This window comes from Mustelus asterias, chromosome 5, assembly GCF_964213995.1.
Source record: "Mustelus asterias chromosome 5, sMusAst1.hap1.1, whole genome shotgun sequence".
Taxonomy (NCBI): Eukaryota; Metazoa; Chordata; class Chondrichthyes; order Carcharhiniformes; family Triakidae; genus Mustelus; species Mustelus asterias.
The window spans coordinates 86,834,969-86,861,815 of NC_135805.1; the positions used below are offsets into that span (position 1 = coordinate 86,834,969).

General features: G+C 42.3%; 1 protein-coding gene across 1 annotated transcript in view; it reads left to right on the forward strand.

Annotated features, from left to right (window-relative positions):
* Nucleotides 1–24,818, forward strand: part of slc30a2 (solute carrier family 30 member 2) — a 77,425-nt gene extending 52,607 nt beyond the window's left edge. The window contains exons 4-8 of the mRNA XM_078213735.1: nucleotides 8,950–9,103; nucleotides 14,125–14,335; nucleotides 21,958–22,063; nucleotides 23,350–23,484; nucleotides 24,511–24,818. Of these exons, the coding sequence (XP_078069861.1) occupies nucleotides 8,950–9,103; nucleotides 14,125–14,335; nucleotides 21,958–22,063; nucleotides 23,350–23,484; nucleotides 24,511–24,656 (752 nt within the window). The 3' untranslated portion in view covers nucleotides 24,657–24,818. The remainder of the gene's footprint in view (nucleotides 1–8,949; nucleotides 9,104–14,124; nucleotides 14,336–21,957; nucleotides 22,064–23,349; nucleotides 23,485–24,510) is intronic.
* The last annotated feature ends 2,029 nt before the right edge of the window (nucleotides 24,819–26,847 follow it).

A 26,847-nucleotide genomic window follows, 5' to 3' on the forward strand; every position in this document is an offset into this window, starting at 1 on the left:
TGTGCCAAATTTTCCATTCTCTTGCCAACAGCACCGTTATGCTCCTCCTCAACTCCTGGCAACCTTCAGGAAGCTGGATGGGCTCACTTTATACATCCTCAGGGTCACCATTCAATTCAGCACCCACAAGTGAGTTAGGTAACTTGCAATTAATTTCCTAAATCTTGGTTTTCTCTGAAGGATCAAGTAGCTTTATATGCTGAAAATATATACAAAATACACTAGATAATCCTTGGTTCTTAAATACTCCATCAGATTAATGAAGCATAATATATTGCTTTAGATCCACATGGTTGCTCTTTATAGCCTTCATGTTTCTTCAATGAGCATTTGATTTGATGCTAGCAAACATTTTCTTCACTGTAGTGAATAATAAATTTAGAAATTCAAATATTTAGAGACAGTTCCTATGAAACAAAGGGATCTTTAATACTTTATCTTCAATCGTCCTCGCCTGAAGACATTGAATGATGTTAATTTCTTTTGGACCTCACTCAAATGGCCATTCCCATGTAAACTGGAGCAGTGAGTGCCAGTGGGGTTTTTCAATCACAGAACCATTGCATTCATAATTGGCATTTGAATGTATACACTTGCTGCAACAATAACTAACAATGGACATCTATAGAAAGCTGCCCCAAGACCTTTCACAAAGAAGTAAGGAAAGTCAATATCAAGGCAAAGAAAGAAATATTAAGAGAAGTGACCAAAAGCGTGATCGGAGCTTACGGTGGGTCTTCAAGGAGTAGAAGGAGCAGGGAGAGCATTTTTGGAATACAATTCATTAATGCCTAGCAGCCTGTGGAAACCCAAACCAATTTTCTTTCCTCGGGAATGCTGAGTTCAATTGTGTTGTCTCTCTGTCTGTCACAATTCATCTAATTCAGCTTGGACCAAGGGTCAAGCTTGCAATGTTCTCATTTCTATGGCCCAGAACCAAACCAATGCCAACAGAGCATATCCCAATACAATTACAATTGTAGGTCACAAAGTTCCAGGGGCTGTGAGGGTGGGGAGTTGGTATCTCGGCTGCTGAAAGAGACAGTAGGACAGCATTTGGTTCTACTTGGATTTCATCCCATGCGAGAGCTACTGTAAATTCCATTTGGATTAATAGGCTAGTCTTCCAGTCCTTCCTCTCTAACGTGTATGGAACTTGTCAGAAATTTGCCCATTACCTCCTTGTGAAGTCTCAATGGATATTTTGTCAGCTGAGAATTGGTTTGAGTTCCGTTGATGCCTTTAAAAAGGCCTCAAAAATGTTTTGCAGAGGAAGGTAATCAATCCCAGAGTAAATTGATTACCTTGCTTACCGTGGCACTTTGCTGCTTAGGAACATTTTAAAATATACTGCCCTCATTTGCTTTGGCTCTGCCATGTGCAATATATCTTTGTGACCAAATTGCTTAATATTCTGTTAAGAGCGCTGATCGAACTCTAATCACTGAACCACAAGAGAAGCATTCAAATGCTAGAGGAGTACAGAGCAGAGCTACAGGTCTGATTCTGCTGTTAGACACTGGAGTCATGAGAAAAGTTTGGAGAATCTTGGACATGGAAATAAGAGGTGATCTTCTCGAGGGATGCAAGCTCATTATCAAAGTGGGTAAGTCTGGAGTGTTAAGGTTAAAAAGTTGAGAGTAGGGCAAGAACATAAATTCAAATTGGTGAAAGGTAAGTCGAGAACTGATGTTCTGCTGGGAAAGCCCATTTTTAAAGAGTCCAGGGCCCACTGGGCCTGATGAGGCCTGGCAGTTTTATATCTAGCTAGTTCCACTGGGGGTTACTGCACTATATAAAAGCATCAACCAAGTCATGGGAACGAAACAATTCCCTCTCTTTAAGCGGTTCAGCTCAAGATTGAGGAAGGGACTGCGAATTCTGCTGAGCTTATTACAAATTCCTCTGCTCGTTTGAAATCATTCACAGCTGGAATTTGACTAATGAGGTGATTGCTACAACAATGAGCCAATGAGCCACTGGCCGGCAGCTAAATACTTCCCGCTGAGCAATGGCTTTGTTACTGAGTATATATGGGCACTGTCTGTCATCAAGGGACTCTGTACCAGCATCGCTATTGTAAATCTAAGTGAAACTCATTAACCTCTATAACTCTGAATGGCTTCAGGCAAAGATTTTCTCTGGCCGCTATTTGTAGAAAATCCCAAACCAGAGTATAAGGGATGCATAGAAATAGGTACTTTACAATAGTTGAGATGATACATACAGCAAACAAAGAAAATCAAGCATCTTATTCAGTTTAGAAATAAAATATTGCTATTATTTTGTTTCAAATGATTTAAATTAAACATGACATTGAATTCTAGTGTTCTATCACATACAATAAAATAAATATCCAATAGCCTTGAAGTAAAGCCTATAAAATATGATGCTAATCTGTGAGAAATTAGATGAGCCAGAACAGGGTTATCCTGCTACTTCACCTGAAATCTCAAGTGGATAAAATTATGCTAATGCAGTTTAATTGTGCCAACGCGTTACCTTGTTTGTGTGAAATTGCTGCATCACCCGTGTTGGATATCCAACACTAATTCTGTGACAGGGAAAAAAGGATCATGCCAGATGGATGTTTTTCAGACTGGGAGGTGATTTGCTATGTTGTTCCCCAAGGATGAGTTTAGGGTTTATTACTCATTTTTTCCATTTTTATTAATAACCCAGATTCAGTTGGCAGATGATACAAAAATTGGCAAAGTAGTGGATAGTGATGATGATAGTTACAGGACTTGAGGCTGTCCTCAAAGTATTCCCGAAGAGGTCAAACATCTCCGCTGACTTGTGGGAGACTCTGGCTTCTGACCGACCAAAGTGGAGATAGCTCATTCAAAAAGGCGCTCAACACATCGAGGGACATGCAGAGGCGAAATTGAGGCACAAACCTCCAAATAGCCCATCTATCAAAACCTTGAAGCACCACCTGCCCCTCCTGTGGCAGAGTCTGCAGTTTCTGCATTGGACTCATCAGTAATTTCAGAACTCATTGAATGGAAGCGGACCAAGCCATCCTCGATCCCAAGGATAGCCTTCAGGCTGACATAGGTAGGATGATGAAATGGGCAAAAGCACAGCACAGCCCAATGCAGAGATGTGTGAAGTGATGCACTTTGTGATGATTAATGTGAATGGTCTACTGGCATGATTTTGAAAAGTGTAAATGAGCCGAGACCTTGGTGTGTATCTACACAAATCCTTGAAGGTGGCAGGGCAATTTGATAAGCGGGCTAAAAACGCCTTGGGTATATAAATAAGAGGGACAGAATCAAAAAGCGCGAAAGGTCATTCAAGAGTTTTATAAATCAGGCCTCAGCTGGAGATTTGTGGACAATTCTGGGCACCACACATCAGGAAATATGTAAAGACTTTATAATGAAAAAGGTTATAACAATGTTCCTAGGGGTGAGGGACTTCAATAATGAGAAGTTGGGAAAGTTAAGTCTTTGGAACAAAGGAAGTCAAGACGTGATCTAATGGATGATAGGATTTGATTGAGCAATTAGAGAAAAATTGCTCCCTCTGGCGAGTAGGCCAGTAACTAAAAGACTCAGAATTTATTTTATTCTTTCGTTGGTTATGAGCATTGCTGGTAAGACCAGGACTTTTTGCCTATTCCTAATTGTCCTCGAGAAGATGATAATGAGTCACCTACTTGAACCGCTGCAGGATCTGTGGTGTAGGTACACCGTAGTTGGTCAGGTCTCAAACAATGACGAGACAGAGTATATGAATGAGATAGAGAATCTGGTGAACTGGTGCAGTGACATAATCTCTTCCTCATTGTCAACAAAACGAAGGAGATTGCCATTGACTTCAGGAAGTGTGAAGGAGAACATGCCCCTGTCTATATCAATGGGGATGAAGTACAAAGAGTTGAGAGCTTCAGGTTTTTAGGTGTCCAGATCACCAACAACCTGTCCTGGACCCTCCCATGCCGACACTATAGTTAAGAAAGCCCACTAACGCTTCTACTTTCTCATAAGATTAAGGAAATTTGGCTATGACTCTCACCAACTTTTACAGATGCACTGTAGAAAGCATTCTTTCTGGTTGTATCACAGCTTGGTATGGCTCCTGCTCTGCCCAAGACCGCAAGGAACAACAAAAGGTTGTGAATGTACCCAATCCATCACACAAACCAGCTTCCCATCCATTGACTCTGTATACACTTCCCGCTGCCTCGGCAAAGCAGCCAGCATAATTAACGACCCCATGTAGCCCGGACATTCTCTCTTCCACCATCTTCCATCGAGAAAAAGATACAAAGTCTGAGATCACATACCAACCGACTCAAGAACAGCTTCTTCCCGGCTGCTGTCAGACTTTTGAATGAATCTACCTTGCATTAAGTTGATCTTTCTCTATACCCTACATACATTCTGCACTCTCTCATTTCCTTCTCTGTGAACGGTATGCATTGTCTTTAAAGTGGCAAGAAACAATACTTTTCACTGTATACTAATCCGTGACAATAATCAAATCGAATCAAATCAATTCAAACAATGCTGATGAGTAGGGTTCTCCAGGATTGTGACCCAGCAACAATAAATTGAATGGCGATACAGTTCCAGGTATAGTGATGTGTGGCTTGCACCTGACGGTGTTTCTGTGCTCCTCGCTTTTGTAGACAGTAGCAGTTGCAGATTTGGAAGGTGCTGTCAAGGATGCCTTGGTGAGTTGCTGCAGTGCATCGTGAAAGAGGGTATACACTGCAAACAGAGTCTGTCAGTAGTGGAAGAGTTGAATGTTTAAGGAGATGGGGTGCCAATCAAGCGGGCTGCTTTGTGCTGGATGGTGTCGAGTTTCTTGAGCATTGTTGGAACTGCACTCAGCCAAACTTGGGGAGAGTCAAGAGGTGAGTCATTCACAGGCAGGGCAACAAGTCTATATTCCAAACTGTTCATGTTCAGCTGACTTCTACAATGAGATTTATTGTTTTCATTAACAACAACACCATGGGTGCTCAGGCTTGCCAACGTTGCCACCACATCTACACCATGTATAATACAACTGTTACATCAGCAATGATATGCTGATCCAGGTGGACTTGACCAACCTATCATCTTAAATCTAGAAGGTCTTTTTGGATCATTGCCGAAGTCCTTCAGAAATCCCCCCCTTAGCATTAGTGACCAATGGCCTAGTGCTTGGAAGAACTGCGATATACCAAATGTTTCCTTATAGAGGACCTCACAGTACATTCAGAAAGATCAAACCTTCCTCCCAAATAATGGATAATCACCTCAGAACCAGATGTGGAAGAGGGTGTAACCTTCTCCATAAATGGATGGTGAAACCATCCCATCATGTGGAGCTCCTAATCAGACTATGGAGCACATAATTGAACACTGAGGAAGCTGACAGGCCACCTACAAGACATTCATACTGTTACATTGGAAATGTTATCTTGTATATCCAAATTATTGATTTTAAAATTTTTTTTTGCTATTTCTTTACTAAAGACACTGACTGTAGAATTCCCTGTAAAGACATTATCCGTACATTGAGGAAAGGATGAATCTGGAACCCTGTCTTTTCCTTAATCCAAGTTTATTTCCAAGACCACAGAGTTTTGGCACAGATTCCTCTTTTTCCCCCTCCATCCACTGGCACTCTTTTTAGACATTTGCAAACATTCCCTTATCCTTCCTCAATGGGTGGTAGTTGCTCTCAATTGTAAACTTAAATACCTGCACTCCATTGCAGCAAGATTCCAACATTAATATTCCCAGCCTCTTATCTTTTACTTATTTCTTTCATAGGATGTGGGAGTCACTGTCCAGGCCAGCATGTATTGCAATCCTTAATTGCCCTTGTGAAAGTGGTGGTGAGCTGCTTTCTTGAACCGCTACAGTCCATGTCATGTAGGTACTGTCAGGAAAGGGAGCTCCAGGATGTTGACCCAGCAACAGTGACGGAACGGCAGTGTATTTCCACGTCAGGGTGGTGTGTGGCTTGCAGGGGTGATTGCAGGTGGTGGTGTGCCTGTGCATCTGATGCCCTTGTGCTTCCAGTATGGAAGAGGTTGCAGATTTGGAAGGTACTGTAAGTGGAGCTTTGGGAGTTGCAGCATCTTGTGAATGGTACACACTGTTACTACTGTGTCTCAGTGGTGGAGTTGGAAGGTGGAGGATGCAGTGCCGATCAAGCAGGCTGCTTTGTCCTGGATGATAAACGGATTCTGGAGTGTTGATGGAGCTCCATTCATCCAGGCAAGTGGAGAGTATTCAATCACAGTCCTGACCTGTGCCTTGGAGATGGTAGACAGGCTATGGTCAGTTCAGTTTCTGGTCAATGTAATCCACAGGATGGTCATGTCATTGAACGTCAAGGGGAGACTGTTGGATTCTCTTCTTTTTAAGATGGTTATTGTCTGGTACTTTTGTGGCATGAATATGTCTTAACACCTAAATGTTGCCTAGGTTTTGCTGAAATGTCTAGCAGCTATGTCCTTTAGGACTTGGCCAACTCTGTCAGCAATGATGCTCCCGAGCCACTCTTGGTGACATTCTGCGTCCTTGCCACCCTCAGTGCTTCTTCCAAGTGGTGTTCAACATAGAGGAGTACTGATTCATCAGCTGAGGGAGGAGAGGGCAGCTCAGTAGGTAGTCAGTCATCAGCAGGATGTTTTCTTTGACTTGATACGATGAGGTATCATGGGATCCAGAGTCACTGTTAAGAAATCCCAACGCAACCCCCTCCTGACTGTATACCACTGTGCCATCGCCACCTCTGCTGTCTATCCTGATGATGACATGGGACATACCCAAGGTTAGGAGAGAGACTGTTAGCTATGAATCCATAAGTATGACTACATCAGGCTATTGCTTAACTGGTCTGTGGGACAGCTCTCCCAATTTTGGCACCATCCCCTAGATGTTAGTAAGGAGGACTTTGCAGGGTTGACAGGCCTGAGTCTGCCATAGTCATTTCCGGTTCCTAGATTGATACTGGGTCGTCCATCGGTTTCATTCCTTTCAGATTTCGCGGTTTTGATACAACTGAGTGGCTTGCTAGACCATTCCAGAGGCCATTTCAGATTCAATCACATTGCAGTGGGTCTAGAGTCACAAGTAGACCAGACCAGGTAAAAATTTCCTTTGCTAAAGGGCATTAATGAACCAGATGGGTTTTTATGACAATCGACAATGGTTTTATAGTCATCATTACAGAGATTACATTTTTAATTCCAGATTTCTTAATTGAATTTAAATTGCACCAGCTGCCATGGTGGGATTCAAACCCATGTCCCAGAACATTAACCTGGGCCTCTGCATTACTAATTCAGTGACATTATCACTGTGCCACCACCTCTCCAGCTGCTTTTGTAGCCAGAGTATTTATATGGCTGGTCCTGTAAAGTTTCTGTTCAATTGTAACTCCCATGATAATATTGGGGGATTCAGTGATATTAATGCCATTGAATGCCAAGGGGAGATAGTTAGATTCTCTCTTATTGGAGAACTGTCATTGCCTTGTACTTGTGTGGCACAAATGCTATTTATTAGTTATCAGCAAGCCTGTCTATTACTCACATTTTGCTATAAGTGAAAACAGACTGCCTCAGTATCGAGGAGTTGCGAATGGTACTGAACCATTGAATTCAATTTCACTAGGGACCCTCATACTCAGTCAAATATTGGTTCCAAGGCAGTTAACATCACCTTACCTCACTCTAGAATTTAGTTCCTTGTCCATGTTTGAGCTAAGGTTGTGATGAGGCCTGGAGCCAAGTGGTTCTCGCAAAGCCCCTAAGGCTAACAAGTTACCAGTGAGTAATTGTGACTCACTGTTAACAACATCTTCCATCAATTTGCTGATAAATGAGAGTAGACTGATGGGGCAGTAATTGCTGTGATTAGATTTGGCCTGTCCTTTGTAGACAGGACATACCTGGGCAGTTTTCTGATTTGTCAAGTAAATGAAACTACTGTCATACCTGTAATGGAACAGCTTGGTTAGCGGTGCAGTAATTTCTGGTAGGTAAATCTTCAACACTACAACTAGAAAGTTGTTGGGATCCACAACCTTTGCTATATCCAGTGCACTCAGTGATTTCTTGATATTGCATGAAATGAATCATTTTGGCAAAAGGCTGTCTTTTGTTATGGTAGGGACTTCAGAAAGAGGACAGGATGGATCATCCATGTTGTACTTCTGGTTAAAGGTGGCTGAAAAAGCTTCAGCCTTTGTCTTTTGCATACACATGCTGGGTTCAGTCACGATTGAGAATGGAGCCCCCTCCACCCATGATTTGTTCCTTCACAACAGGATGTGACTGGGCAGCAGAGCTTTGATCTGATCCATTGTATCTGGCAATCTTTTAGCTCTGTCTATGGCATGCTCCTTCCGTTATTTAATGAGCATGTAGTCCCTTGGCGTAACTTCACCAAGTTGACACCTCATTTTCAAGTATGCTTGGTCCTGTGCCTGGCATGAACATTCATTGGCAAAAATCTTGAGGGGAGATGAGGAGAAATATTTTCACTAGGCAGTCAGGATTTGGAACGCTCTACCTGTAAAGGTGGTGGAAACTAGTTCCATAAAGAATTTTATTTGGATGGGTCCTTGAGGATGAGGAACTTGCTGAACTCAGCAAGGATGTGAAAGAAAGCATGGCAATTCTTTCAAAGAGCTGGCAGAGACATGGCTGGCCTAATGATGCCCTTCATTGCTGTACGTTCCTATAATTTTAACAAAGCTGATGACCTAATTAAAACAATCAGGTTAATGTCCTGTGAAAATTGTTAGTCTTATAGATTTTTATTATAAAATAGTCAGAATAAATGTTTCCAAGACAAGTCTTCTGATAGTCACTTAATGCATGTTACTCCACATTTTGGCTGTGAACCTGAAAATGGAAGCTATCGGGATCTGTACAATGATAGTAGGACTGCCTTGCTCTAATGAATGTTTTTTTGCTTTGTGTCGCAGAGATTCTGGGGGCTCTCCTTTCAGTGCTGTCAATCTGGGCAGTGACAGCGGTATTGGTTTACCTTGCAATCCAGCGACTGATCAGCAAGGACTTTGAGATTGAAAGCCACGTTATGCTTATAACATCTGGGTGCGCAGTAGGAGTCAATATCATGTAAGCAATATTAATGTACATCAGCATTTAATCATGCAAAGAATCTTTGTTTTCAGAATTCCAACAAAAGTTGCATTAAGTCTTTTTACCAGCAGAAATTGAAACATGTTGGGATTTTGTGAGGGATTTATGAGGGTAGATTATGAGAGGACGTTTTCCCTGGCTGTAGCGTAGAAGTAGGAAATCGTTTCAGAATGAGGGGTTTGCCATTTCGAACTGAGATGAAGAAAAATTTCTTCCCTCAGAGTATTGTGAGTCTCTGAAATTTTCTACCCTAAGGGCTGTGGATGCTCAGTTGTTGATTATATTGAAGGTTTAGATCAAAATATTCTTAGTGCATGAAGGAATCAAGAGGCATGGGGATCAAGCAGTCGAGATTGAAGAACAACCATAATTTTATTGAAGGGCGGAGGAAGCTCAAGAGGCGTTTTGACCAACTCATGTTCCTATTATTTTTATGTCATGTTCTATGCAGACTATAATCTAAATTGTGGCAATGAAATTGAGTGATTCGATTTTTAAATAACCCTGTTTATATCTTCGATTTTGCTTTCTCCTGTTTTTCAAAATTGACAAATGATGATTTTAAAAACACAAGAAGTGGCTGGAATTATATATTGACTAACAAAATAAGAAGTTGTTTGGCAATATAGAACTTTAATATTGCTGAAAAGAAAAAGACACTTTGTCAAAGCTTGCACTCATCAGGTGGGATTCTCCCAAAACATTTCTGAGTGCCGAATTTGCGTAAAAACGGGAGTAACTCCCACTGATTTTTTTAAGCAGGATTTTCAAAATGTATCACAGAGTGCCTGAGAGAGATTCACGCTGAAAATCAGGGGGCAGGGCCTATTCCTGCTGGAGAGGCCGGCAACTGAGCGGGCCACTGCGCATGCACCGATCTGTCAGAGCAGAGATTGGCGCATACGCAGTAACCCCACACTGCCAGTCTCCTGATTGCTGGCCAGCACAGCAACCACCCGTCGCTGTCCTTCCGATCCCCCCACCCCCTGACCACTGGCCTCCCGGACGTCTCCAAGCCAACCCTGATTGCCAGCCCCAATCTCCGCCCCCCCCCGCCCCCCACCAGGCAGTCACCCAGCACTCCACCCCGATGCCCAGTTCCATTCAGCCCCTTCTCTCCCTCTGCCCACGATCCACTGATCCCAAGTGCAGAGTGACAGCAGGATTCCTCCACCCCCACTGATCTCCCACCCCCCCCACCCCCATAGGCCCACCCCCTCTGGCTCCGCCACCTTCGCACTGCCCAATGGGGGATGGGGGAGAGACTAGCAGGCCCAGAGACTTCAGTTCCAGGCCCGCTAATGATAAGCAAATTGCGATTTTAATATTTAAATCAGTTCCGTGCTGATTTCTGGAGCAGTGCGTACGATGCCACAAATCCTGGCCCCGGAGACGCACAGAGGCTGTGGCGCCAGTGGGGAGCCCGCTAAATGTCCTCTGCTGATGTCTCCGAGCTCTAGAGCAGCACAGCGGGCTGGGAGAATCGCCCCCATCATCTTTGCTGATCAGTCATGTATGGGCTGTCCAAGATACACAAAAATGATGTCCCTATATCTTAGCTACGACTGGTTCTGCACAACATGAATTGGCCAATTGATGAATTGTAACAACCAGTTTTGAACAATACACGGTGAAAGATTCCTTCATGTTTGTGAAGACCACGCAGGACTTGCACATCGATAGCAATGCTGATTTGCTTATTTGACATTGACAGCCTATACACAGTGTTCCACTTAAAGAAGCCACAGATATTTGCACTGCAACACTATATCATGGCGATCTAGACCTGCCACCATTGTGTGACCCAGCATTCACTGAGCTTCTGAAAACAGCAACTTATGCAGTTGAATTCAATTTTAAGGACACCATTTATAGCCTAATAGATGCTGTTGCTATGGGATCTCCTCTGTGCCCAACTCTTGCAAATATGTTGGTTGGATTCCATGATTTGATTTGATTGGATTTATTATTGTCGCATGTATTGGCATACAGTGAAGAGTAGTGTTTCTTGCACGTTATACAAAGCATACCATTCATAGAGTACCTCGGGGAGAAGGAAAGGAGAGGGTGCAGAATACAGTGTTACAGTCATAGCTAGGGTGCAGAGAAAGATCAACTTAATGCAAGGTAGGTCCATTCAAAAGTCTGATGGCAGCAGAGAAGAAGCTGCTCTTGAGTCGGTTGGTCAGGAGTCGTCAGAGTCCTGAGAATTACCAAATCATTCATAGAGAAGGAAAGGAGAGAGTGCAGAATGTAGTGTTACAGTCATAGCTAGGGTGTAGAGAAAGATCAACTTAATGCAAGGTAGGTCCATTCAAAAGTCTGATGACACCTAACCTCCTATCCCTTGCATATTTTCCATAGAATCATAGAATCCCTACAGTGCAGAAGGAGACCATTTGACCTATTGAGCCTGCACTGACAAAAATCCCACCCAGGCCTATTCCCGTAACCCCATTTATTTATCCCGCTAATCCCTCTGACTCTAAGGGGCAATTTACCACGGCCAATCAACCTAACCCACAAATCTTTGGACTGTGGGAGTGAGCTGGAGCAGTTGCATGTAATAATTGCCTTACATGTCTTAATGGGCTCCATCCTGCGCTCAAATTCACCTTTGAAATGGAACAGTCAAATGAACTCCCTTTCCTTGAAATACTAGTTATTGCCAGAAGTTCCTCTATCATGGTTTACCACAAGCCTACCTTCACTGATCAATATGCGTTGAGAATCTTACAGTTCCACCCACTATAATCCTTATCGGCAATCTTGTAAATTGGGCCCAAGACATTTGCTCACCATGTAAGCTTGATGCAGAAATAGTGCACATCAAAAACACCCTGTGGGATAGTGGCTACCCTGGTCAGGTCATTTTGTGCTTTATATCACACAAACACATGGACAGACCTAAGGCCATCACTTTAGGTCCTGAAAAATACCCATAAGGCATCTCAAAAATATGAGCAACAGGTGAAGCGAGCTGTTTCACGCAGCCACTGTCGCCATTAAGAAAATGTCAAACAAAAAAATGGTCTGCCTGTCACATAGATGAATAATGTTTTATATGAATTTCAGTGCCAGTGTGATGCTAGGTACGCAGGCTGCCTGTACCAATAACTGGCGGGTCGTATCAAACAGAATGTCTTTTCCATTGCTTGCAATAGGCAAGATACAGACCACATTCAACCAACTCATGCTTCCAAAACTCAGAACACAGTGTCCAACATTAGATGTAATTCCATGATAGGACAACATTTGCTAAATGATCCTCAATGTGCTAAGAATTATGCTGAGAAACATTTTAAGCTTGTCAGTCGGGCTGGTAGTATGGCACATTTGTGTGTACTGGAAGCTACATATATTGACACACAGGCCCTGTTGTTTGCAGACAGAAAGAACACATACACATATTAGGTCTGTTGCAGCTTAACAAAACAAGTGACAGCCATTTACTAGTTTATTCTTCAGGTCAATGTCTTGAAGTTCAGACTCGAGCTGCCTGGTTTAAATTTCAATTAGTGCCTGGCAGTTAACCGTCAGTCACCATCAACTCGCGCATTCTCCACGATAATATCTTTATCTATCACAATCCACTTACCAACCAATCAGCACTCTCTTCTCATACAGTATAAATTTGTTTCACCTTACATCGGTATTCTTGCGATTATCCTGATCAGTGAGAGATGAAAAGCTTTGACAAAAAGTATCTTTTTTCAGTAAAGTAAAAACTCTGCTAATAAATGTAATTCTTTTCTTCCCTGTTGTATGAATTTGCTGATTCATATTGAGGCATTGGTTCCATAGATGCTCAAGACCATCAATACCCCACCCTTTCTTCAGACGAATCTAAATAATGCTGGGAGTTTATTTCAAAAGGTGGGAATCATTGTCAAGACTAACCTCTCACATTCCTGCAGCAATCAGGGAATTGGAACCTTGCTTCTTTTTCCTTTTTTTTCTCTGGTCGAAAGGGCAATGTCCAATTTTAGTGTTTTTACTGAGATCACACAACACAGATCAGGGGCCTTCATGTGTTGTATATCTCAGTACCACACTAGGCCATCCCATCCACTTCCCAATAAGGCAAACAGTTAAACTTTAGACAAAATCTCCTTCTGCTTTAGATGTGCTTTAGACTGGGCCATACATGGTGTGGTTAAAACTGAACTCAACTGCATGATTTCATAAGCTCAACGTATACTGAGATGGTGCTTTAGATGTGATGGTTTGGTTACATCACGCTGCACAATTATCTGGTGGGGAACAGAAAGTTGGTTACCCTGAACTTATCTTTTTTGTGGCCTGTTCTTATTTTCTTAAAATGTTTTGTTTGCATTTTCTGGACAACTTTTATGGATGGTTAAGCCCTCAAAATCCATGACTGTTCCTTTTCCACTAGAACTTCAGCAGGACCTTACTGCAATGGTCATAACATTGGACCAGCCTTATGCTTGTGAAAGTGACAGGAGGGTTGAGGAATAGAAGAATGGCCAAAGACCTGGAAACCAGGAGACACTACTACTTAAATGTTTAGGAACAATACTCTTGTTTAAAAGTCTTTTTTCCTCCCACATAATTAACACTATGAATGGAGTAGAAATGTATGGAACTGAGGATGATACAATGTGTAATGTGAGTTTTATTAACAGAAAAATACAGAGAGGTGTCATAAAAATGTTCAATGATATTAATTAAATATAAATGATGTAGAAAAGCCGACTTTATTTAGTTACATGTATTAAATATTCAAACAAAGAAGATATCAAATAGGTGAACACCACTCGGATAGCTCAAGGTGTCTCAAACTCTCAAAATATATCAAGGACATGCTCGTGTATATATCAAAATACAACAGCCTTTAAATTTGACATATCATTGAAATTATTTGTAGGATGTGAATTCTACAAGTGCTGAAGTAGCTTAAATTTTAGTTCACAAGGTCCTTGAAAATAAAAAGAATTTGATAAGTTTTGTCACAACAATTTTGTGTGTTGCAGAATGGCTGTCATACTCCATCAATCAAACCCTTCCCACAGCCACGGTCATGCATTTGGCTACGAGGAGTTAGAAAACAGCACAGCTGACGAGCACTCTTCTCAACAAAACCACCTGGGCAACACCAGCGTGAGAGCAGCCTTCGTACATGTCATTGGAGACCTGTTTCAGAGCATCGGAGTGTTTGTGGCCGCAACCGTCATCTTCTTTAAGGTTCCTGCTGTATCCTAATAACTATATTTATTTGGTATTTTAATCACACAAGTTTATTTCACTGAGGTAAATTTAACAACTGCGTGATAAAATATCAAAACCATAGTATCAGATGTCGTTTAAAACATTTAAAGATTGAAATTCTTTTGAGATCTCTGCTTACTGCACTGATGAATGCATTTGCATCTAATTTCTATTTCCTACTTTAATGAAGTCAACCATGTATTTATTTTAAATAGGTTAATACCTCAGCTAAGCGAGCACTCGCAGAAATTCACAGTGATTATGTCAACCACTGCATTAAAAAAGAGCCCAGAGGACTTACAACTTTCTTTTTAATTCCTCTGGAAACTAACATTTGTACATCAAAATTTTCTCAATGGTGAGAAACCAGGAGCTAAAGGGATTTAAGTGTTCACATATGTAACTCATGAAAAACCAATGTACAGGTATGAAAATTAATCATAAAAGCTAATGGAATGTTGGCATTTACCTCATATGAGTTAGAATTTAAAAGTGAGGAAGTGGTTCTTCAATTGTACAGAAGCCCATCTGAAGTACTGCATTTCATTTTGATCACTGTGCCTCAGGAAGGTTATGCTGGCCTTGTAAGGGGTATAGTGCAGAATCACTAGAATAATACCAGGATTAAATTATAAGCACAGATTCGTTAAACTTTGCTGGTATTGCCTTGCGTTTAGAAAGGTGATCTGATTGGGTATTTAAAATGATGACAGGATTTGATAGAATGAAGGAATATCTTATTTGTAAATTTTAAAACATAAACTCTGGGTGGGATTTTCCAGCCGGGCTCGCCCCAAGACTGGAACATCCTGCCTGAGGTCAACAGACCTTTGCATGGTCCTGTCCCGCCTGTTACGATTCCTGTGGTGGGCAGGACGGGAAAATTTCACCCTTGGTGTGAATCTTCTGGAACTGACTTTTCTTTTAAAGATGGACAACAAAATCCTGCAGAAAGTGTCTGCCAATGATCATCTGCCTTAATCTGTCCATTCAAAACTACCACACTGTCTCAAATTGATACATTCCAGAATGAGGAAGTGTCACTACCCATCACTTGAGACCCTCCAAAAGATATTCCCTGACTTGAATAGATCACATAGAACATAGAAAAAATACAGCACAAACAGGCCCTTCGGTCTACAAGTTGTGCCGGTCATGTCCCTACCTACCTAGGCTTATATATAGGCTTACCTATAACCCTCAATCCTATTAAGTCCCATGTACTCATCCAGAAGTCTCTTAAAAGACCCTATCGAGTTTGCCTCCACCACCACTGACGGCAGCCGATTCGACTCACCCACCACCCTCTGAGTGAAAAACTTACCCCTGACATCTCCTCTGTACCTACTCCCCAGCACCTTAAACCTGTGTCCTCTTGTAGCAGCCATTTCAGCCCTGGGAAAAAGCCTCCGAGAATCCATCCGATCTATACCTCTCAACATCTTGTACACCTCTATCAGGTCACCTCTCATCCTTCGTCTCTCCAAGGAGAAAAGACCGAGCTCCTCAGCCTATCCTCATAAGGCATGCAAACCAATCCAGGCAACATCCTTGTAAATCTTCTCTGCACCCTTTCAATCATTTCCACATCCCTCCTGTAATGAGGCGACCAGAACTGAGCACAGTACTCCAAGTGGGGTCTGACGAGGGTCTTATAAAGCTGCATCATTATCTCCTGACTCCTAAACTCAATCCCTTGATTGATGAAGGCCAGCACACCATACGCCTTCTTAACCACCTCCTCTACCTGCGAGGCTGATTTAAGAGTCCTATGGACCCGGACCCCAAGGTCCTTCTGATCCTCTACACTGCTAAGAGTCTTACCCTTGATATTATACTCCTTCATCCCATTTGACCTGCCAAAATGGACCACTACACATTTATCCGGGTTGAAGTCCATCTGCCACTTCTCCGCCCCGTCTTGCATCCTATCTATGTCACGCTGCAGCTTCTGACATCCCTCCAACCTATCCACAACACTCCCAACCTTCGTGTTGTCGGCAAACTTACCAACCCATCCCTCCACTTCCTCATCCAAGTCATTTATGAAAATGACAAACAGCAAGGGTCCCTGGGGCACTCCACTGGTGACCGACCTCCATTCAGAAAAAGACCCATCTACAACCACTCTCTGCCTTCTGCAGGCAAGCCAGTTCTGGATCCACAAGGCAACAGCCCCTTGGATCCCATGCCCTCTCACCTTCTTGAGAAGTCTTGCATGGGGGACCTTATCGAACGTCTTGCTGAAGTCCATGTAAACCACATCGACCGCTTTTCCTTCGTCAATGTGTTTAGTCACATTTTCAAAGAACTCCACCAGGCTCGTAAGGCACGATTTGCCTTTGACAAAGCCGTGCTGACGACTTTTGAGCATACTAAACTTCTCTAAATGTTCATAAATCCTGTCCCTCAGGATCTTCTCCATCAACTTACCAACCACTGAGGTTAGACTCACCGGTCGGTAATTTCCTGGGCTATCCCTATTCCCTTTCTTGAATATAGGAACCACATCCGCAATCCTCCAGTCCTCCGGAACCTCTCCCGTCTCCATCGACGATGCAAAGATCATCGCCAGAGGCTCTGCAATCTCTTCCCTCGCCTCCCACAGCAACTTGGGGTACATCCCATCCGGTCCCGGCGACTTATCTGTCTTGATGCTATTCAAAATTTCCAACACATCCTCTTTCTTAATGTCCACATACTCAATCTTTTCAGTCTGCCTCAATCCTGTAGTACAACCACCTAGGTCTTTTTCCACCGTGAATACCGAGGTAAAATATTCATTAAGCACCTCTGCTATTTCTTCCGGTTCTGTACAGACTTTCTCACCTTCACATTTTATAGGTCCTATTCCTTCACATCTCATCCTTTTATTCTTCACATATTTATAGAACGCCTTAGGGTTCTCCTTAATCTTACCTGCCAAGGCTTTCTCGTGACCCCTTCTAGCTCTCCTAATTTCTTTCTTAAGTCCCTTCCTACAAGCCGTATACTCATCTAGATCCCTATCATTGCCTAGCTCTCTGAACCTTTTGTATGCTTTCCTTTTCTTTTTGACTAAGTTCAGCGCAGCTTTCGTGCACCACGGCTCCCGTAACCTACCAAAACCTCCCTGTCTCATCGGAACGTTGTCATGCAGAACTCCAAACATTCCTTGAAAATCTGCCACCTTACTTTCGTACTTTTCCTCGAGAATACCTCCTTCCAATTTACACCTCTAATCTCCTGCCTGATGGCTTCATATTTCTCCTTACTCCAGATAAACACTTTCCTAGCTTGCCTGATCCTATCTCTTTCCAATGCTAGCGTAAAGGAGATAGAGTTATGATCACTATCCCCAAGATGCTCCCCCACTGAGAGGTCCGACACCTGTCCAGGCTCATTAGCCAGTACCAGATTGAGTACAGCCTCTCCTCTTGTAGGTTTATCCACATGCTGTGTCAGGAAACCCTCCTGAACACACCTAACAAACTCCTCCTCATCCAAACCCCTTACCCTAGGGATATTCCAATCGATGTTTGGGAAATTAAAGTCTCCCATCACGACAACCCTGTTATTACTACATCTCTCCAGGATCTGTTTCCCTATCTGCTCCTCAACATCCGTTACTATTGGGCGGCCTGTAGAAAACACCCAGCAAAGTTATCGACCCCTTCCCGCTCCGAACTTCCACCCACAGACACTCCGTAGACAACCCCACCTTCTCTACAGCTGTGACACTATCCCTGATCAGCAGTGCCACTCCCCCCCCCCCCCTCTTTTGCCTCTCTGTCCTTTCTGAAACATCTGAAACCCGGCACCTGAAGTATCCAGTCCTGTCCCTGTCCCCAAGTCTCCGTAATGGCCACCACATCACACTTCCAAGCATCGATCCACACTCTAAGCTCATCCACTTTATTCACTACACTCCTGGCGTTAAAATAGACACATCTCAAACCTTTGGTCTGAGCTCTCCCCTTCCCCATCACCCGTCTATTCTCCCTCTTACCCTATCTACAATCCTTCTCTAATTGCGGGCTAACCTCCTCGCTCACAGTCACCTCATCACGATCCCCTCCCCCCAACCTTTCTAGTTTAAAGTCTCCCCAGTAGCCTTAGCCAACCTTCCTGCCAGGATATTGGTCCCTCTGGGATTCAAGTGCCACCCGTCTTTTTTGTACAGGTCACACCTGCCCCTAAAGAGGTCCCAATGATCCAGGAACCTGAATCCCTGCCCCCGCTCCAGTCCCTCAGCCACGCATTCATCCTCCACCTCACTCCATTCCTTCTCTCACTTTCCCGTGGCACAGGCAGCAATCCTGAGATTACTACCTTTGCGTTCCTCCTTCCCAACTGTCTACCTAACTCCCTATATTCTCTTTTCATGACCCCTTCCCTCTTCCTACCTATGTTAGCGGTACCAATATGTACCGCGACCTCTGGCTCCTCTCCCTCCCACCTCAGGATATCTGGGACGCAATCAGAGATATCCCGGATCCCGGCACCAGGAAGGCAGACCACCATTCGAGACTCCCGTCTGCCTCCGCAAAAACGCCTGTCCGACCCCCTTACTGTTGAGTCCCCGATTAATACTGCCTTCCTCCTCCTTTCCTTAACCCTCTGAGTTACAGGGCCGGACTCTGCTCCAGAGACACGGCCACTGCTGCTTCCCCCAGGTGGGCTGTCCCCCCCAGCAGTACTCAGACAGGAGTACTTATTGTGAAGGGGCACATCCACCGGGGTGCTCTCTATCACCCGAGCTTTCCCCTTCCTGGACGTTACCCACTTGTCTGCCTCCCGTGGCCCTGGTGTGACCACCTGCTGATAGCTCCTGTCTATCACCTCCTCATTTTCTCTAACCAGACGAAGATCCTCAAGCTGCAGTTCCAGTTCTCTAACATGGTCCCTTAGGAACCGCAGCTCGACACACCCATCACAGATATGGACGTCCAGGAGCCTCCAGGACCTCCCACATCCTACATTGGGAACAACAGACTGGCCTCACACTCATAATTTCCCTTCTTATTTCAAGGAACACAGAGAAACGTACTTAAGAATTAAACTCACCCTGCCTCGCCCTTTCCGCCTACACCCTTAGAGCCAAAGCCCTTCAGCTCTCACTCTGCTCCCTTCTCACTCCGCTGCCCGCTCTCAACGCTGCCCGCTGGATACTGCAGCCTGCTTTTTAAACCTCCCGCGCGCTTAAAAAGAAAACGAAATGCCTTCCCAGGTTGCCCCGCGGGCGGCCGACTTCCGCTTTTCAAATTTAAACTACTACAACAAGAAACCCCGTGAAAAAGTAAGTAAAAAATAATCAATTTCTTACCCCTTTAGCTGAACTCACAAATCGCTCCTCTCTCCTTTGCTCCGGTCGAACAATGAGGACTTGTTCTGAAACAATAGGGTCTCAGAATAGGATCCTCGTCAGTTGTGCAAAAAACAATCTCATAGATCTTTCAGAGAGAACTTCTGAAAGAACAGAGCAAAGCTGCCCTTTCATCTGCCTTTTCATTTGCCAACCAATCAGCTCTCTCTTCCTACACAGTATAAATTGTTATTCCCTTTACTATTGGTATTCTTGTGAACTGTCCTGATGAGTGCAAGGCGAAAAGCTTCAACAGCATGTCTCTTTTTTTCAGCAATACTCGAGAAATTCTCTCTTTTGGAGTATTGAGGAAAAGAAGGCATGATCTTAAAATTTGAGGAGTAAAATCAGGAAGTACGTATTTCTAAAGAAAAGGCAGATTCTGGGAAGGTGTTAAATACACTTAACACTCTCTTCAGCATTCTAATTAACACGCTGGTATAAAATTCCTCAACACGGTCATAAAGATAAATTTTCCCTTGGAATGTGCTCCCATTGCTAACTAGTGGCCAGGCTCTTGCAGTAATGTGAGAACAGCCTCCAGGGATGGGAAATTCACCAATTCATCCAGTGAGTGTTTTGCTTAAAATAATTGATCATTCTGATTTATGGGCAATAAAATTTGGAGGTCTCTGGGCTAGATCATTTCCTATATTCTCAGAAATAATTTCCTTATGGGAAATACATTTTAATTAAATTGATAATTCCCTCGCGCATGGAATGTTGCTCATTTCTGAAACAATATGAAGTCGAGACTCTCACAGCCAATGATACATTTCGTAGATAGTGTATGAATAAGTAAATTTACATTAAAACATAAGCTATTTTTAAACCAGCAATTTTCTTTAGCGTGTGTCAGCCTGAACCTCTGGTTTCAAAGATTATGCGTTGTAAGTCCACACTAGAACTGAACCTTAGTCATTGCTCCAGTGAGCCACTGAGAGAATAATCTCTTTCAGGTTAAAACTTAAACCCAAAACCTGCCTACTTTTCAGGTAGATATTAAAGGTCCCATTGCACCAACTGAAAGCATACAGGGAGTTTCCCCAAAGCTCCCAAAAATTGAAAGATAAATCCAGACAAGGAAGGTTCTTCCATGAATAAGGAATATCAAAATCTGATGAGAGGGAAACACTGAGGACCCTGAAACTTGAACAAATGTGAATGAGAAATTCAGAAGGAAAGACTCAAAATGCTTACATCATTAACAGGGGAAAGAAGCAAATGTCTTTACTCAGTGGAGAAAGTAGGTTTGCCCAACTGAGGTAGGATTGAACTCCAGATTTGGCTGACTTGGCAAATAGGACTGAACTGAGAACTGACAAATGCCCACATATCAAGTGCAAAGGCTGAGCCAGGAACTGCACAGATTTAAAGAACAATGAGAGAAGTTCCTATAAGCACAATTGAGGTGGTCCTCCATTGTCACATTGGCTGATCTCTAACCAAATGAGGCAGTTGCATTGGCTTTTTGTGTTGCTAGCTTTAGTCTTCACTAAGAACAGATGGAAGCCCTGTTAATGGAAATAATTGTAAACTCTAAGGGACTGGGATAAGAAGGAAGAACATCCAGACATCTGAAGTATTTTACTATTGATAAGAAATGGTGAATTCACTATTTCATTCATATCTTTGAGAAGTAATGGAAGCATTTGTGATCTGATATACATGGCCTTATGTAGGACTACAATTAGAATCAAGAATGATGAATTGCTATGGAATGGTAAAAATAATTAACATTGCCCAATTCAGCCAATGACTCAGTAAATGTATTCAGTGAACAGTTGAACCAAACTTCCAGACCAGAAAAGTCTTTGACTTAATCCCTGGGTTATCAGACCTCTGGTGGGTTGGGAAGAGGGAAATCAGACAGGAGTCTCATTTTTAATCAATATTTATTGACCTCTGTTGAAGTGACTTGAATAGATGTCATGTAGCAACAGGTTTAACTTTAACTGTGATGTCCTCTTGGTCAATTAGCCTTCCAACATTCAATATCAAGGGATATGCATGAGAATAATGAACACATGGCTAAAGCTGTCCAAGGGAATCTATTGCCCATACACTTGTAGCTCAATAAGGGGATAATGCCTTCAGGAGAGATGGGGAGAAAATTAATCTTATAATCTATTTTATCATTTTAAATAAACTGAATAAAAGCTCACAGGTTTGTAATTGTTTTTGTCTATGGAATCATCCCTTTTGAATATAAGCATGCTAGCTGGTCTCTTTATTGTTTGTTTTTCAATTACAGCCTGCTTATAAAATCGCCGATCCTATCTCTACGTTCTTTTTCTCAGTTTTTGTCCTGGGTTCCACCATTACTATTTTAAAGGATGTCTTCCGTGTACTCATGGAAGGTAGGACATATTTCAATGCAATTTCTTTAGAGAAATACAATCTATGCATTGACACATTCCCCCCTCCCTCCAACCACATCATCAATGAAAAAGTTGAAGTATAACTTGTAATTAGTAAAGTAAAACTTGCATTGTTACTGCACTTTGAGTCCACCGACATCATTAACAGGGGAAAGAAGCAAATGGCTTTAGTCAGTGGAGGAAGTAGGTTTGCCCAACTGGGGCTGGATTGAACTCCAGATCTGGCTGATTTGGCAGAACTGATAAATGCCCACATACCCAGTCCAAAGGCTGAGCCAGGAACTGCACAGATTTACGGACTGAAGCAGGAAGTGAAAGAAGAGTGAGAGAGATACCTGGACTGCTTTACAGCCAATGAAATACATTTCGAAATGTAGTCAATGTTGTAATGTAGGTTATTTGAAGAAAACATTTGCATGCATTTCATTGAGCTACTCGTCTATAAAATACTGTACTAACTGATTAAAAGTTAGACTGTGGATAGGATCAAAATGGCAGATAGATGACCATAAATACAGATATATAGCAAAAAAAGAAAATCTATAAATACATCAGGTGAGTGTATTTTTTCTGAAATTAAAAATACCAACTGTTGAAAATGTGCAACATCTATACTTATGATAGTTCAGACAATGGACAGTGATAGCTGCATCTGAGATCATAGTGTATGGTGCTAGAGGTGCTAACGCTGTGCTATTGCTAATATAGAGATTACCATAAAACATATTTCTTGTTGGATGACTGGCTTAACAGAAGAGTGTTGAATGAGATTGTGCTGGATTGTGCTAGATTTGCCCCAAATATCCTTGGTCTGTGTGGTCACATAACTGTGTTGAGAGATATCTAATCCAGAAGTGGCTACACAGTGTTGCTGCCACATCCTCAAGTAATTAATGCCACTAAATGATCATACCCAAACAGATATGAAACAGTGACACTTGTTGAGGGAAGGAAATGTCAGTAAATACTCATGCCACAAATGTACAATATGCAAATACTGGTCAACAATTACCACCCTAATTTATAAGGAACTGATAAACTAAAGACTCTGTTCCAGTGAGGTTGTTCTTAGATTCAACAGAGCAAGCAACTATTGCCAGAAATTTCATATACCTTGCTATGATTTTCAAAGACAAAAATGTTTTGCAATTCAATTCTTTAAGAAGAAAATGACCATAGGAAATGTATTTGCATTACTTCCGAGTTTGAACAAATCTTATTCTTTAAAATAAATGAATAAAACAAATCCTACTTCCTCTGCTTAGGTACTCCAAAAGGAATGAACTTCAATTCAGTGAAGGAAGTTCTTCTTTCCATCAAAGGAGTGAAAGCCATGCACAGTCTCCAGCTCTGGGCTTTGACATTAAACCAGCCTGTGCTCTCTGTTCACATTGCTATAGGTGAGTAATGCTATAATCACACCTTACCATTTAATTGCATCTTTCTATTTCGAAAGGAAATAGTTGTTGGTGTGTGACCATTCCAGTGGTTATTATGGTGATGAAGATAGATTGGAGAAGTTAGGATCGTTTTCCTTAGAGAAAAGAAGACTGAGAGGAAATTTAATAGTTATTCCAAATCATGAGGGGTCTGGATATAGGGAGAAACTGTCTTCACTTGTGAAAGAATCGCAAACAAGAGGGCACAGATTTAAATTAACTGGCAAAAGAAACAAAAGTGATATGAGGAAAAACATTTTCACACAGAGTGTGGGGTTAGAGTTTGACATGCTCTGCCTGAGTGTGCGGTGGAGGTTGGTTCAATTGAAGCATTGTCATCTGAAAGGGAACAATGTGCAGAATTACAAGGAGAAAGTCAGGCAATGGGAATAGGTGAGTTGCTCATTCGGAAAGCTGGTGTAGACATGATGGGCCAAATGGCCTCCTACTGCACCACAACAATTCTATGATTCTGTGATCATGACAACTGGAAATTAAGTTGTTTTTTTTTGTCAACACTAATTGTTTGGATGTGACTTCCAGCTTCAGATCAGTAGAGTTGAGGGCGTGTCTACATGGGCAAATGTTACTGAAATGGGATTGTGCTAAATGGTAAATGCTAGCCTCTGGGGATTGGGTGTAAGTCGTATTCCAACTGAAGATTCTCTCAATGGATAGGGGGAATTTTTAAAAACTAAAAAAAGAGGGATTTTCTTTAGCATCAACAGAACTATTGATACAGTAATTTCTTTAAGCAGATTAATATCATTTAACAATTCTTTAGCTGAATGTGTGTCATGTCTGGATGTTCGTCATGTCTGTCTTAAAAGAACAAAATTAATTTACCTTATAAACCACTGAAGATGAAATAACAACTATTTCTGTGGATCATCTCTTTAAAATAGAGTGAGGTAGTGGAGCCTGGAGAGGCAACCAGAGAAATCAACAACCATTTATTGCCTGTTAATTATACCCTTGCTATTACAGAGGAGAATGCAGATGCTCAAACTGTGTTGAAGGAAACCACAGAAATCCTTCGAAGCAAGTTTACCTTCCACACCACAACGATTCAAGTGGAAAAATTCTCAGAGGACATGTTAGACTGCAGCCTGTGTCAAGACCCAAAAGACTAAGATTTCTTTCAAATGTAAGATCCCAGGAGGTGCCATTTGTTGTTGTGTTGTACATTTGTCTCTGTAATTTACAGGATTTTCAAAAGACTACTCCAGCTTACCCTTCTACAGGGCGCTGGATTAAACACTTTCAGTACAAGACTCGATTTCCCTCTGCAAAGCAAAAATCAAAAAGAAGAAAAAGATAGGAAGGAGAGATGAAATTATTCCAGAGTGAGTAGAAACCCTGCTGTGCAGTTAGCCGAATCAATAGGGCTTTTGATATTTCCAGGATGGGGAGTCATTAATGAGATAAGTGCAGGTTTAACAACTCTCATTAAGTAATATTAAATTCCTAATTTAGGTACAACTTGTGGAAGCATACAACAAAATCTAAAAAACTTGATATGTTCATTGTATTTATTAGCCAAAGTAAGATGGTAGGACTTTTCTGAACTCTGCCACTGGGCTGAAATAGGAGTCAGAAGCCCTCGCTATCTGGGCAACCTGTGATTCTTCTGGGATCATTGATCTAATTGCCAGAGGGCAGGCTTGCTATTCAATGTAGGACAGAGGGTGGGTTGTCAAAGCTGGACATAATCAGAGGTTCTCCAGCTTGTGAGCAGCAGCAAAATGCCATGGTAGGTAAGTGAGGGAGAGAGAGAGAGCACCCCCTAAATGGGGAGGTCTGCTTTCTAACTTTTTTTAAGTTAAAGTAAAATAATAGATTCAGCAGCCTGATAATCATTTTGGGTGGGCAGTGGAGCTCTTGCACAGGGCAGCCTGTGGCTGCTGCTGGAGCCAGCCAGGCAGTAAGGGACCCTAAACCTTCCTGGAGGTTGGCACCAGGCTGCTAAATTGCCCCCACAGCCTGGATGCAAACTAGAAAATCCCAGTCAGTTTCCTTCAGTAGAATGCAATTGGTCCTTAATTAGATGAAAAGATACTTGTGACTTGTAGGTGAGGAGCCCTGTTGTCCACCTCTGGGAAAAAGACCCGGGGCGGGGGCAGGGTGTGTGCAAGGGAGCATGGAACCAAGGAGCTAGCACGCTGGCCAGCAATTATATTTTTAGTGCATGCCTGCCTCTGTTCCCAGCTTGGGTGGCAGCTAAAAAAATCCTCCACAAAAATTCCTGTTTAGCTCATTATTTGGCCTGACGCACTTGGCTTAAGTCAATTATTTTTGAGTGAGAGATTGGGGCTATCCATTTGTATAATCAGGATCTTATTAGGCTTGTTCAGGATAAAAATATACTTTGTAAATTGTTTACAGAGTACAGTATTGGTGGTGTTAATCCAAATGAAGTTACTAAGGGAACAGATTAATTCTTGCCACTAGGCTATGCAAACTAGGCACAAGGATTGGTTAAAAAAAAATTAGACCTTGGATATCATGGAGATAGCTCATCATCTCTAACCCCATCCTCACACCGCCAACACAAGTTAAAAGATAATGTTTGGGTGGCCTGCGATGCTGGCAGAACCCTCTTAGACATGACGTGGGTGGAGAAAGGAAAGTGAGGGAATTTAATTGGATATATTCATGTATTTTACACACAGAGTGTTCTGGTTGTGAACCCCTTTGCAACCAAGAAACCAAGAGTGAAGCTCTGAAATGAACAGTGCACAATGTAAATTTAAAAGGGGATGTTTTAGTGGATTGAGAGTATTTGGTAGGATCGTGGAGCCACCCCAAATGCTCTAAAGATGCTTTAATATGGCTCAGCTGATAAGTGCAAACTGAATGGTTAACAGTGGACAGTGACTTTTTTGGGAACATCCCAGGTATGGAGAAACAAAGTGCAAGAGTTTCCATTTGGACAGAGCAATTAAAAGAAAACATTTAGCATGCATGGCCTAATGTTATAGGGTAAATGCAACAACAGTTGCAAACCGTTGGCATGCATCATGTGATCAAACCTCCAGGATTGGTATAATTGTCATCCTTGTTGCTTCACGTGAAAGTTATTTTCTTAAAAAGCAACTACCTTTTATTCATGGCCACATCCAAGGCAGGAAAACCTGTGTGGTCAAAGTGTGTTGTCAGCACTGCTCAGGACAGCTCAATTTCAGAAATGACTCCAGCATCTGGTTTAAAGAGACCTAAAAATTGTGTCTTCGGGATGTGAGACATTATCTTGCAAAATTAGCCCTTTATGCCCCACCTGTCACCTAGATATAGGGTACAAAAAGTCCAATTTTTGCCACACTA